At 38.7% G+C, this 14,523-nt stretch overlaps 1 protein-coding gene across 6 annotated transcripts in view; it reads right to left on the reverse strand.

The window, feature by feature from the left end:
• Positions 1–14,523, reverse strand: part of LOC124163355 (lethal(3)malignant brain tumor-like protein 3) — a 74,134-nt gene that overhangs the window by 34,909 nt on the left and 24,702 nt on the right. For 5 of the 6 annotated variants that reach the window (XM_046540207.1, XM_046540204.1, XM_046540209.1 and 2 more), the window contains one exon: positions 381–575. The exons of the other annotated variant lie outside the window; for it this stretch is intronic. In XM_046540207.1, coding sequence (XP_046396163.1) covers positions 381–575 — 195 coding nt within the window. The remainder of the gene's footprint in view (positions 1–380; positions 576–14,523) is intronic. 6 annotated transcript variants of the gene reach the window in all.

The raw sequence follows: 14,523 nt of genomic DNA on the forward strand, positions 1-14,523 counted from the left end.
TTTGTATGATGATTTTATAAACCAAAATCCAAACATTTATTTGAAGAATTTTAACCTTCCCGAAATCTCTTTTAAAAACAAGTATTTCAACGGTATGGATGCAGAGAAAGCACGCAGACACAGAAACCAAGGTAAATACTGCCAGAAAAATAATCCTGAATTGATAAACTACATTTCACAATAATCCATTAAGGCCTCCCCTAACAAAAGTACAGAAAATTGGCAATCTACAGTATTCCAGAGCCCAACCAACAGGGATATAAAAACTCCCCAACGGGTAGTGAATGTACCTTAATTAGAATACCATTAATGAGGGATATTCATTCCACTTAAGAGCTTGAAGTGGGAGAAATAAAAGCCAAAAAAAGTGGCTCTCCAACCTTTTCCGCAGAAGCGTCCGGAAAGGAACTCGCTGGCCAGACCGTAGCAGCCACAACCGTCACAGCAGTGAATCTCATCGCCTGCAGGTCTTCCTAACGCAGGGCTGCCTCCACTTGGTGACCCCTTAGCGTGACTCCCTTTAGGGTGACGGACTGCAGACGTCAACTCCCCCCCTTCCAACGCCTCCTCCTCACCTAACACGGCAAGAAAGTGAGAGTCTCCCTCAGTGCAAAACAGAGCCAGACCACAACTAAACAGACACACGAACGATCAATTGGAAAAATAGTCCACTCCCATCACTCAGAGAAGCTACGTGAAGACAACAGTCTCTACTTGATAATGACACACCATCCCATGTCTTAAATAAGTTATAACATCAATCACTAGAAAATTATTTTTTTTAAACCACAGGACTCACATTAATCCACTGCAGTTGAACTCCAACCATTTCTTTCATAAAAATGGGAAGATTTCAAGAAGCATCAGCTACACATACTTCCACTAATTTAGTATGTGACAAGATGAACAACGTTCTGCTTATCAAAAGTACACATTTCACTAAGCAATACAATACAGACAATCTCAAATGGAATAGCATCATTCCAAAATCTTCACTATGGAGACTGTAGAATAAGAAATGTAGATGGCAGGCAAAAGTAATACGCGTGGAGACATGCAGAGGCTTAAGTACTTATGACTTAAAAGAAGGAGGCAAGCAGTTTAAGTCCCCTATTACAATCCCCAAGGCAACATTCAACAAGTATGACCATCACCAGATATCTACCACCAATAAAGAAACCTATGTAAATATGCACCAACAATGTACCACAATGAAACTTCCTGGAGGATTAAATTACAGAGGAGCATCCACAGACGTAAAAATATGTACGCACATTACAACATAGCACTGACAATATCATACAGACTATACTTTCTCAAAGCTAAAATTTTCCAAAGGAGAACCAAGAAAGACAAAATAGAGAGTTTGTCACAATTTGCCTTTCATTCACTCACCTCCAAAAGGAAAACTAGTGTTTGTGTACAACCAAAGGAGATGAGGAGTGAAGAAATTTCACACAGCGAAAAAAAACTGAAAACTAATGGGTACATATGTATTGCAACACTGAGAAGATAACTGATTTCCAGTAATTTGCATCACAAGCCTTCAGAAGACTGAAAACTACACACATCGCTAGAATGGCAGAAGCCACACAGCAAAACAACTTCTAAAGAGCAAAGTCATCCGTAAGTTTCAAAATGAGAGAGATTTGATGATTCCTGAAGAACGAATGCAGCAGACAAAAGCTTTTCATCAAATTAATAATATCAGACAACAGCTCTAATTCCTGAAGCGAACCTCATCACAAAAGCCACATCCAGCATTATTTCAAAATATGTACTACGTAATAATTTACAAAATTCATGAGGAAGGAATTTCACATCTCGGGAAGTTTTGGATACAATTAGCAAAAGACCAGAGGAGCAAGCTAAAGCAAGATTCATTAGTGCAATTCTCTTCCATACACTGAGCCATAAGAACGAAAAATATTCAATGGTACATATAACCATTCTTTCAATGTACTCATCCACTTTGGTGTTGGCTGGTTTAATTAAAAGTGAATATGTATTTTCGAATTCATATTGTTTCTAAATAACAATTTTAAAAGGTTTAAGTTATGTTTTCTGAGAATGCAAACCTTTGTTTGCTTTCTCAGAAAATAATTAATTCATAGGGAAAAGGCCAAACCATGGGAAAACACAGAGCCAAACAAGAGGCATGGGGTGAAGAAGACAAACACTTTGGAATTCACAAAATACAATTATGTGTAACTACATATGTAGGTATCTTTTCAACTGCATCACAAGCAAGTACTCTCTTGAGCTTCCCAGTCAACCTTTGCTACCCCTTCTGCAGCCTCACCCTCCAACCCCATCACACAGCCCCCTCTCGACAATCCCACTCTCCCCACAGAGGCACGCACATTTATATACCCAATAAAAGCAACAGAAGTTCCGACGCAGATATATGGGTACGCATGCATACGTAACAACTGAAATATATACTAAATTCAACTTTTTGTTCCTATGGTAAGAAAAATACCACTTTCACTGAATAGATTCCAATATTATACATTCCAATATATAGCAGGTGGGTTAGGACTTCCCATTTGAGTGTTTCCAGGTAGGTTTTAACGGGTTTGGCAACATGTGGTTTTTATGCTGTGGAATCACTTTGTCGTGCCTCTGCTCATATTGTGGCCAGCTCAATTGCATCAATTGGAGTCCATACCATTCCCCAGTAATGGTTTTGTTTGGTTTCGACAGTCCATAGTAAATAATACCGACCTGGTCCCACTAAACACACAGCATAACCTCCGCAGCGTGAATATTGGCTGAGCCGATGACATAGAGCTATGACCACACAATCCTGAAGACTTTCTTCTCTTTAAGTTTCTGTAATACATCCATTTTTCATAAGTGACAAAGTGTCGCTCAACGCCCCTTGGCTTTAAATCATAAGAAACCCAAGTTCCTTGCTTTTGAATCATTCCTATCGAATGCAACCGCTTCGTAATGGCTAGGCGCGTTACTCCTAATGCTGAAGCAAGCTCTTCTTGAGTTTGGCATGGATCTTATTAGAGCAATGCCTCCATTTCAGTATCTTCAAAGGTCTTTGGTCTTCCTTCACGTGGACGGTTGTCAATGTTGAAATGATTGTCTTTGAAGTGACGGAACCAATCACAGCACTTTGTTTAACTTATAGCAGTATCTCTAAAAACTTTTCGAAGCCCTCGATGCGCTTCGACCGCCGTTTAATTCGAATTAAAGAAGAAAATCAACTCTTCCTACAAATGACGGTTACTTGGCAAGAACTCAGACATAAACTCAGAACCACTTTTCAGAACCCTCAATGCGCCTCAACCGCCGTTTTGTTCGAATTAGAAAATCAACTCTTCCAGCAAATAATGGTTACTTGGCAAGAACTCAGACATTTTCACCCAAAAATAAGAATTTGACGCCAACACAAACTCACTATTGTCATGAAGCTGTTAGTTTACCAAATGTCTAAGCTTGGTTCATGATGCTTCCGATAAGTCGAAATCGCCCTGCACTCACTGCCAGAGCCATCTAATAACAAACAGAGGGAAAATAGTTGCCTACCTAATATTTTTGAGCGTGTTACTATATTTTTTTCATACCACTGTGAACAGCACTGCACTGGCCTTTAACAAAAGGGGTTATGTAAGAAGCCAAGAATAAGTGTTCTCAAATGCCCTGGATAAGGCAAACCCACCCAAACCTTCAGTTTGACAGATATGAACTTTACCCCGTCACTGTTGAGGCCGTCATAGTTTTCATGATGCAGGGCAAGTGGTGACGGATACACCAGGTCAGGCCTTCCACACTAACAAGGATCCAACTTCATTTGCATAGCATTTGGGCTCCAATAAACAATGCAATCTCAAAATGTACTCATCCTAGTGTTTCCTTCCCTTCGAGACCACAAATTGCACCAACTCCATTTACCATTCTACCTAAACATTGCCCTAGAGGAGCCCCTCATCAGGAGACCAGAAGAGAATCACATAAAATGAGAATTCCATTTCCCAATTTTAGACTTCCACCCTCCAAAGGCTGCCAATCACCTGTTTTTCCAATCACCCACATGGAAACCAGAGAGCTATTTACATCGCACGGAGAAAGTTACCTAAATCTTACACACCTGCTTTTGTCTTGTCATCCAACTCCAACTAGATTTTGTCAAAATCCTGGCATACCCTTTTTCCGAACTGATGGCGGCTGAGTGGAAAAAAGCAAGTAGTCAATCAGAAGCACTGCCCTTTCCCCCTCTCTGTTCCCCTCCATCCCCTCCCCTCCATCCGGCCAACCAGCATTGCCAGCTCTTGGAAATAACTGTACTTTTGGGGGCGGCGGAAGATTCATGGATGAACGCTGTGTGATCTCCACAGGTTCAGTTGGCAACACTGCTAGCTGGAGAGCGATCTGCACTGCACAGAGTTCCGCGAGAGACTGAGGGCTCCTACACACTTTCTCCTGTCGCTCTTCTGTGATTAGCTGGAAGAGTGGTTGGGTTTCGAGCACGCTCAAGGTCAGCCGCCGTCAGTTCGGAAAAAGGGTACAGACAACAAGCAAGAAGAGATCTGCATCCATCCCCCATCTCACAACTTATCTGCCTCCAATAGCAATTGCGTTGAGCAAATGCAATCAATCCACTTGGACCATTTTTTCTGACTTCCATCCCATCCTCTCTTGACTTCACAACAAAATCAACCTTCACATATAACAGAATGGTAAGAGCCACCTGAAAATCATCCAGCAACAGATGCCTTCAAAAGCTTAACCACTGTTACTAGCAAAAAACTGAAGTATTTTTTGATTATTTTAAATTTAACCGGTGCCTGATGCCAAAAGAAATTTTACGAGAAAGGTTGCCTGGCCCTTGATGATCTAATGAGTAAGGATGGCTTGGTTCCACTTTTCTGTTGGTTCCAATTCTTGTTTGATTCATGTCATTGGTCCTTGCTCTAGGTTCAGGTTCTTAATCAACAGTTTCATTTTCTTTGCTTAATCCTCAAAATCAAATGATGATTTTCAAAATAATAATATGATATAATCTAAAATAATAAATTAAATTATCTCACTAGTGATTGATTACATAACATCACTTTATATTAAGTCAGTATACACTGTGGAGTATTGCCGAGAAAAGTTTTCAAACTGGGTTTTGCGCTCATTATCTTGATACAGATACCATTTGTCTTTCATTCTGATCCCAAGCACATCATAAGGTTACTCAGTTACCCTGCACAGCTGTTGACAGGAGGAAAAAAACACTTTTTTGCTATATGAGTTCAGGGATAAAAGTTGAATGCAATAGATTTTATTCTATTATAACTTCAATAATGCCAATATTCCACATGATGGCACCTTTTGTACTTATTTTTCATAGCACGTTACTCCATGTACAGACACAACAACAAATTATGAAAGATTCCTGCCATTTTGCACAAAATCAATATTAAAACCTAAATGTAGTCTAAAAGGTATAAAAGGTTTATACAAAACAGGGTATTATATGTATCATTAAAAAGTAACCATGGTGTTGAATAACAAGAAATTCAACATATACTTTATGAATTAAAAATGGGCTACCTGAGATACCCCACACAGACGTTTGCGTAAGTTTTCTAGGCTCAGTCACGCTAGGGTTAAAGACCGTTAACTAAGAGGACAGCAGGGAAGTGTAAGCCTACTATGTGAGTGCTTGGCTTAGAATACTTCCTAACTTACACATCATTTCAATGTGTTTTTAACTTTATTGTTGATTTTGTTTAAAATAGTTAATTGCATATAACAGGGTTCACACTCAAACTACATTATAAAATTCACGGTTTTTAGATAAGGCATTTTAGCCAGAAATATTGATCACGTAACAATCATCGGCCGCATGTTAACTAAAAATGTAACAAACGCGACAGATGCCTTGAATGCAAACGCAGCAATGACAGTGCTATCTCTCATGACGTCACCTATCGTAAGCAAAATGCATGTCCGGCTAAAAGGATGTGAGTGGGAAAATGGAGAGAGCAGGGAAGTGAAGAAGAGCCTGATTTTTTGCCAGGATTAACGTCTTCCAATCGCAGGCTTAAGGTCAATGTGCTGCCATGGCACACACGGACCGATTAATAGTTGTGCTTTCGAATACACGTGTGCAGATAAATGCATGGACATTGCCTGCACGTGAATGACCTTGAAACATGATTGAAATATCGTTTTTTTCTCTTTTAACCCGTCTATTGTTGTTCTACAATCAAGTTTGAGAGATTTTTAAGGTTTTATGACGAAATTCACGGCTATTTCCAGGTTTTTTCACGGTAGAAGAAATTCACGGCTTATTCACCGTTTTAAGGTTTTCACGGTGGAGTGGGAACCCTGTATAACCTATAAAATAAATAAAGCTAAAAAAAATATTGAGAAAATATGTATGAACCTCACATTCAATGAAAATTCACCACTAGGAATGGCAATATCTTCCTTCAATAGCCATTTTAAAAATTTCAACTCCCATTTGTGTAGCTCTAAGCCATTTCGGCAGTCTTAACTCAAATCAAATTAGAACTTGATCAAAAACCTTAAATTAACAACAACAGCTTACTTGTTCACAACATGAATTAAAAACCTGCCTTAAATCTTGCCACCTAGCATGCAAGTGAAATCTCTCTGCTACAAAAAACAAGGAGATAGGATTTAAATTTCTTATAACACTGTGCCAACGTGGACATTTAATAATTAAACAAACTTAAGACCTTTCAGCATATGTTGGTGCCATACATTATCTGAATAGCCACATAAGTCATTCCCAGGATTTTCATGCTTGAGGTAAGACACAATAAACTTCAATAAATATTTGTACTGGAACTCTCAAAAAAATTGAAATACTTGCCATCTTGTTGACCAGTTAATGAAATCAATAATATGACGCCACGGTGCGAAAAATCCACAGAGAAAATATTATTCGCCATGACCAGGATTCGATCCCGGATTTCTGGTCGAGTGCTTTAGCCAGTTAAGCTACCGAGTGCCTAAGCCAGTGTCAATCTCCTCTGTGGAAATCATTCTCCTCCGTGGCTAGTCCCTGTATACTTGAATGTGACACCACCTCAGTATCACTTCACCAACATGCAATGCAGAGCCGTTGTTTTTTAAGCTAATGGACCTAATCCAGGGATGTTCTATGTACAAGTTAAATATATCAGGGGCCATGCATAAACTATACTATGATCTTCAGGGATGCTAATACCAATTTCTGTATCCCTTTGCGGAGAGCCAAAATATACGTCCAATTCTTCTCTTCTACAGCCAAGTATAATTTCCACTACAAATTCATTCAATCCAACACTACTTCCATTGTGTGCATAGTCACATTGTTATGATCACAGGTCACCAGTTACCAAGCACAGAGGTCAATAATCTGTTCCCTACTCCTCCACTCCCTTTCCCCTAAAATGAATTCAAAACCTTTTCAATGGGCTGGGCTTTTTTCCCTTTGCCAATCCACCTTTCACTTACAAGTTTGTGGCTTTACGCACAAAAATTCAATTTGAGCACTTATCGATTTCTCACTTTCATATCTTGAATTTATGAACTGAACTGTGGATGGAGCAAAGGAACCCCTTGCAGTAATCGCTCCATTTCAATCATGCTTAAAGTCAATAAATTCTTCACTGAAGTTCACTCGGGTTTGGTCAAATGATTAATAACAATAATAATATCTTCATTCATCTGCAGCACAATAATAGTTGTGGTAGATGTCGTCAATTAATACACCTCATGTGAGGACACAGTAATAAGAAATACCCTGGATTTAAGAGGCAGCAGAATGTACATATACAATACAAATAAGGGAGAAATCATACAATTTGAATCAAAGAGCAAAAGTACATTTAAAAGCTGATAGTGGAGAAATCAATTTCCTCCAGTGAGTACATGGGTTTCGATATTAGGAATTTTTTTAGGGCCCTGCAGAGGACATTGTAGTCAACCGTTCTTGCTGAGTTGGGCAATATGTTGAAGTACTTACATAATTGCCTGGTTTTCATAGTTAAAAGATTTGACCAGCCTACATTGAGGCATATCTAATTTACTCTTTGCTCTGGTGTCATGGTTTTGTACATCAGCTCATCATCAACGGCTCACTTTAATAACAAAGAGAGCATATGCAGACACCACAGCATTAGCACAAACCCTCAAGAACTGCACAAATGATAAGTGAATTGCGAAGAGGTCGGTAAAACGAAAACAAATTTTGAATTCATGAAAAGGAGGGACAACATCCCTTACAAGAACTAATAGATACTCAGTAGTACATGTGTAAGCTAAGCATTCATATTAAGCAATAAGTTAAAGCACCTCACAGGCACAGACCCAGCAAAATGATGCTTCCATGCTTTCAGTCCAAATACACAGTAGAAGATCCACAATCCAGAAATCTAAATAATGGAATGATACAAACATTGGAAGGTTTTCCCGAGTTTTTCAAAATTTCTATTTTTCAAAGTTTCATTGCCGAAAATATGGCAATTTAAGTGGTTTAATTGCCGTCTTAGAGCCAGGCGAGTCTTCACACTACCCTTGCGAGAGCTGGTCCACTAATTTGCCATTTTCCCCTGCAAAATATTTCATCGCATGACTTGTGTGGTGACTTCATGCAACAGAATTAACCTCATTAACGTACAATGTCTATTCCTCAAAATTTCTGGACTAAATTAGGAGACGGATGGAGGTGGGTGGAAGTTTATATTGTGTGCACCGCACCACCTAAATTATATTAAATCTATCCGAGGAGATCTGCAGGTTTATGAAAAATATAAGGCACATGAATGATAATTGCTTACTTAATTTTTCTCCTTGAAATACAATTGCCAACTTTTTCATTCATTGAGCTCCAACCATCATAAACAGGTTTCCTACTGACATCTTTTAGTTGAAGATCGTTCGTGAAGTTAAATGCAACCTAGTTTTTTCCAAATACTCACGTTCTCCGCTCTTGTAAGATTAACTACGACTGCTAGTATTAACTTTAAGAGTTAAAATTCACAATCAGTTATTATTTACAGTAACATATTCAAAGTGGGATTACCCATGATTGGAGGATTTCATAATTACTGATGAATTTTTTGTTGGTTGCTATCCAAATAATGTTGAATTTACGGCAGGTGCACGTTGAAAAATATGGAGGGGCAAAATACTAAGGGGGGTTCTAGCCCAATTTTTAAAATGTGGCGCCATGTTCCTTCCCTTTACAGCTGGTCTCATCAAGATTACTTTCACCACTTAGCTACCTTTGCGATTAACAGACAAGTACTTTTTCAAATGTTTAGAATCTTTTTCATCGCACCTTTAATCATAAATTTTATGAATTTGATTTGGTTTTCCTCGACAATGCATCATTTCCGCTAAAATCTCACACAAGTTCAGGAAAAAATCTGTGTTGCAGTGTTGCCTACATATCGGTAAATGATCTATTCACTGGAAATATGGTTAATCTGTCTGGAATGTGTCTGGTCCCAAGCCTTCCAGATTATCAATCTTCTACTGTAGTACGGAAGACAAAGTGTAGTTTACACAGAATGAAAAATACAAAGTACAAATAAAGCATATCTTAGAATTTAATTTGGCTAACCAAACAGAATTACTTAAAATACTACCAAAAATAAAATCACTTAAAATATCCATTGCTGTCAACATACTACACACTCTATCAGAGAAATGATTGAAATAACATGCCATAAAGAGACTAGGAAGTTAAACAAATACAGCTCAAAAAAATGCGCACAAAGCAAATTGTCAGACTAAATTGATACTTCAAAGATAAACCAAGGGGAAAGAAAAACACCTTTATTCTTGTTTACCATTTAAAATTTCCAAATATGCTTCCTCAATGATATCAATGGGCACCAGTACCTGACATCTGTAGAGAAGGTGTATTGAAAATCTTAATTCGAAGGCTACTGAATGATATCAAAGTAATTTCAGCATAAATTAATCACTACATGTGATACAAATACCAATGTGGGCATTGAATAACTTCACAAACCTAAGACCTTTCAGCCAATGTTGGTGCCATTCAATTTATCTACCATTTAGTCAATGTCAGATATAGCTATTTATAATCCTTTTCTTCTAAAATCCTGTGGAAATATTTCACCAAGTTTAATCGTGGGAAATGAAATAATTTTTTAATTTGTCAAAACACAAAATTGAGAGGATTAAATCAAATTCCCTATCAACTTTCAAATGACATGACCGAGTATCCATGATCATCCCACCAAATGGTCATTCTGAAAAATTTCGTAGAACTGTCAAAAAAAATCAAAGAAAAACTTATGAATTAATACTAAATATAACTTATTAAATGCATAAATTTCAAATGCAACACAAATGGACAGTTATATGAAGGAAAGAGCTATATCAAACAATCTGGTAAAATTTCTCCAGCCTTTAAACAGCCACGAATAACAAAAACTTAATATATACAGTAAACTATCGATTACACAAAGATAATACGAAATTTCGATAACACCAAGCAAACTGTTGGTCCAGACAAAAAGCCTAGCCTAAACGCACTGCGCATTTTAAAATAGAAAGTTTCATAAATTCTTCTTCGTCACTTCTTCAACTTCAACCTCAGTCCCCAGAAAGAAGTAACATTCACTTTTACAAACAAGCACAACACACTTAACAGTTAAATCGCAAACATGCAACATCATATAATAAGTTTCGTTACTGTGGAATCATTACCCACTTGAGCATTGGCCACACAGTAAGTACCGTATAAGCTTGTGTAAGAGGCGCACACGTGTAAGAGGCGCACCCCTATTTTGAGGAAGGAAGCTATAAAGAAAAAAAATTTTACGGTATTTTTTTAATCCTATCGTGCGGTGTTGCAGACGTATGCCTGGAATTTCGACAGTTATCGAAATTTCCTCTTTCAGTACTATTTGAAAGAGGAAATTTTTATAACTGCGGCGGTAATAGCGGCATAAGAGGGAGTAGAAAGAGTTCCGATCCTCTCTTCGCATACGTCATCGCTCTACGTTGCTTGTCCTACTCACGAACAATTTTGTTTAAAAGCTCTCGCAGGAGTATTGCAATAGAATTGCAGCCGTGGAAAATTTTAAGGCAAAACACGACAGGCACATAGCATGAACCTTCCCAAGAGATAGGACAACAATCGAGGCAATCTCAGCGCCTTAGGATAATAACCACGTCGTAGATATAAGGCCCCTTGCACACACACCGTTTGGACGGCCGGTAAAATATCGGCCGTCCACATTCCAATAGTGAACAATGGGAGAGCATTGGAGCTTGCACACGTACCGAACACGCGCCGGCACAGGCTAAATGCCGGTTAGCTGCCGGCCATTGTCACTGTGGATCGCCGTCGCCGGCTCAAAAACATAGCAACTTATCGTTTGACCGGTAAAAATCCGGCGTGTGTGCAAGCATCGCTTCGCCGGTAAAATATCGGCCGATATTTTACCGGCCGTCCAAATTCGGTGTGTGTGCAAGGGGCCGTTTTTTTCCTTTCCGGGACTCCATAGGAAAATAGGAAATTATCAAGTTACAGGGGATCAATGGAAACGCGTTTCATCCCTACCCCATCTCACCAACTGACCTTTTTCGGTCTACCAGGTTCAATTCTCCGAGTTTCTGGAGGTCAAATGCTAGGTGAGTCACCTTCTGAGCTCGAAAATATATCTCGATATCTTTCAGCAATTGTATGACACGCACGAGGTTAAAAAAAAGTAATTAGACCTAACGCGACGTATATCTGACAGCATTTAAGTTTTTTGAGCTCTAATTGAGTGACACAAAGATTTATAGCTAAAACAAGGCTACTAATATTCAACTTAGTCCTAACAGCACAATTTCGGAAGAAACAAGCGTAGCATAAGCGCATTCAAACAAGACGAGACGGACTGGAAACTTCAGGCAATGCAAACTGCGTATATAACACTGCTGTGCCTTCGCCTCTTCACTTTAAAGGCAACGACGTCACATGCAAGATCGGACGTGTTCTTCCCTTGCTCCTTCGCTCATAGCCTCGTAGCTTGAAATATGGAGCGCGCTCCTTCCCCTCGACCTCTCCTTCAGCGCTAGTCCAACAATGAACACACTCGTTCGAATTTTTTAAACCGCAGGTTTTGACACCAATATAATTTTCAGTTGCAAAAATCCTCATATTAACGTCTGAAGATAATTTTTGAAAAATCAGGTGCTCAGCGTAATGGAAATTGCTCGGCAAGACAGATGTTGACGAATCAGGTATGTCCTTCAAAACCACGCGTATCCCTACGTTTGATAAGCGATTACTATATGCAGTATAAATGCCGCGGGATGCCCACTCGTGGCAGTAAATTTAGCGCGCGCTCCGGAGCGAATCACCCCGCGCGATCTTTTCAATGTTCACCTCTGGGATACCGACGTGACGGCGCGATGCTTACAAGAAATTCAAACAGGAGCATTTTAAAAATACGTCACTAAGGGAGAAACTCCCCTATCTGCCGCTTGATTTTGACCCAGGGTTTCAGATGACTGACTCACGCTGTAAACCAAGGCCCCTCAGTTCCCCTTGGACTTGCGACCGGGTAGGGGAAGGGGGGAAGATAAGAAGTTTGTGTAAGAGGCGCACCCCCATTTTCGGCTGCAATGTTTGGGAAAGAAGGTGCGCCTCTTACACGCGCTTATATGGTACTCTACCTGCAAACATTTATAAACTTTCAGAGATATGAGCATTCGAAAATTTAAATGAAATTCTGAAATTTTAAAATTGGTGCCTTTGGAGTTGACCGATGTAACGCAGTATAGCACAGAGGAACTCGCACTCTGGGCAAAGTCTGAACAAAGTATCAATTAATCTATTGTCATGTCAGGAACTGTTGAGTGTTTCGCCCATTCTTTTCTCCTGCAGACCGTGAATTTCTTTCAGGTCCAGCCGCGCCGCACGTGCAGCTACATCAGTCCGTCACAATCGTGATTTAATGCAAAATTTTTATACGGTGTTGCATTCTGCAAGATAACCACACAGTCCGATGCCATGCACAAGAAAATTATCAACTTACAAAGACAGTCTCTCAACAGAACAACAAATTTTCATCTCTTTTGTCACAAAATATTCTAGAGAGTGCAATTAATGCTTAATTTCGTTCAAATGATAAGAAACTACTGTCATTTTAGATCCATCTTTCATCAATTTCATTTCCATTGGGCTATCCCTCGTGGATGCGATTGTTCTACAATTGTATTACAGTTACATATTATTTAGTTTTTTACAAATGATATGCTATGATTGAGGAAGTGCTGGGACTAATGACAATCACCCACATTCTTCTGTTGATAAAATCAAACTAATGTGCTTATTTTTATAGATTAGGGCATAATTTGAATTTGTATATCATTTGCTATTCCGCAGGGTAACTTTAAGTATGGGAGATGAAGAGACAAAAAATTTTGGCAAGGTATGGTTCTTTTGCGATGATTACGAAAAGAAACATACTTACAAACGTTGCTATTACGAACCACCGGTTTTTCAGTCCAGTGAACTTCGTAATAATGAGAGTCTACTGTAATAAGGATATGCTGCAAAAACGAAATTAAACTTCTATACATCCATGTCAAGCTATGTTTTTCCTAGAGGGACTGGTGCAAATATAGGAGCTTGTTGGTAATGTGGAAGCATAACCTTAAGGGCTTGGGAGGTACTGTAGGCTAGTGGTGAACACATCAACTTCTTGGCCTGTTTCTTTAGTAAGCCTGAAGAAGCGGTGACAGTCAACTCATGGTTTATTGTCTGTGAAATATCTGTTCCAAGTTTCTCTTCACTTGAAAAACTTTTGAGGGGAGTTTTTAAGTATAATTCAAGCACCTAGTCCACCAAGCTATTTCTTCGTGCTATAAGTTATTTTTAAGCATAAAATATGCTATAATCTGGTGTAATGAAGTAACCTACAAGTAGGAAAATTTAGCATAGTTTTAGCTCCATAGTTCAATATGCCGATGCTGGTTATGTGGAAGCACAACACTGGGGTTAATGTCGAAACGTTTCCACATTTCCGACACCTAAATTTGTTCTGTCTACTACATCACCTTTTCGCCAGTTTCAGAAGCCAATAAAGTTTATTGGCCTATGCCCAAGTGTAAATGGGAAAATTGGTACGTCCAATATATGATAATAGCTATTGTTTCCATTGGAGAAAAGAAGAACATACTTTGTGCGCCAGTGGTGAAAATGAGAACTACATTTATGACTTTTGCAAGTGAATTTTATTGGAAATTCCTATTTTTTAAGCCTTTGCATTGGTTTTTCAATGAATAATAAGTAGATGATCTGATATTTCACTTTGCTATAGTATTATAGCCAACATACAAACGTTTCCACATTACCAGCACATTGTGAAAACCTAATCAAAGTGTCAATTTAGAATTTACTATTATTTTTACAAAGTAAACAATAAATATATATTTATTGTATACTTTGTAAAAATAATAGTAAATTCTAAATTATGCTATATAGCATAAAACCAAAAGCCGTTATAAAGGGTGGTATCTTTGTGAGTT

Source organism: Ischnura elegans, chromosome 8 (genome assembly GCF_921293095.1).
Source record: "Ischnura elegans chromosome 8, ioIscEleg1.1, whole genome shotgun sequence".
Lineage (NCBI taxonomy): Eukaryota > Metazoa > Arthropoda > Insecta > Odonata > Coenagrionidae > Ischnura > Ischnura elegans.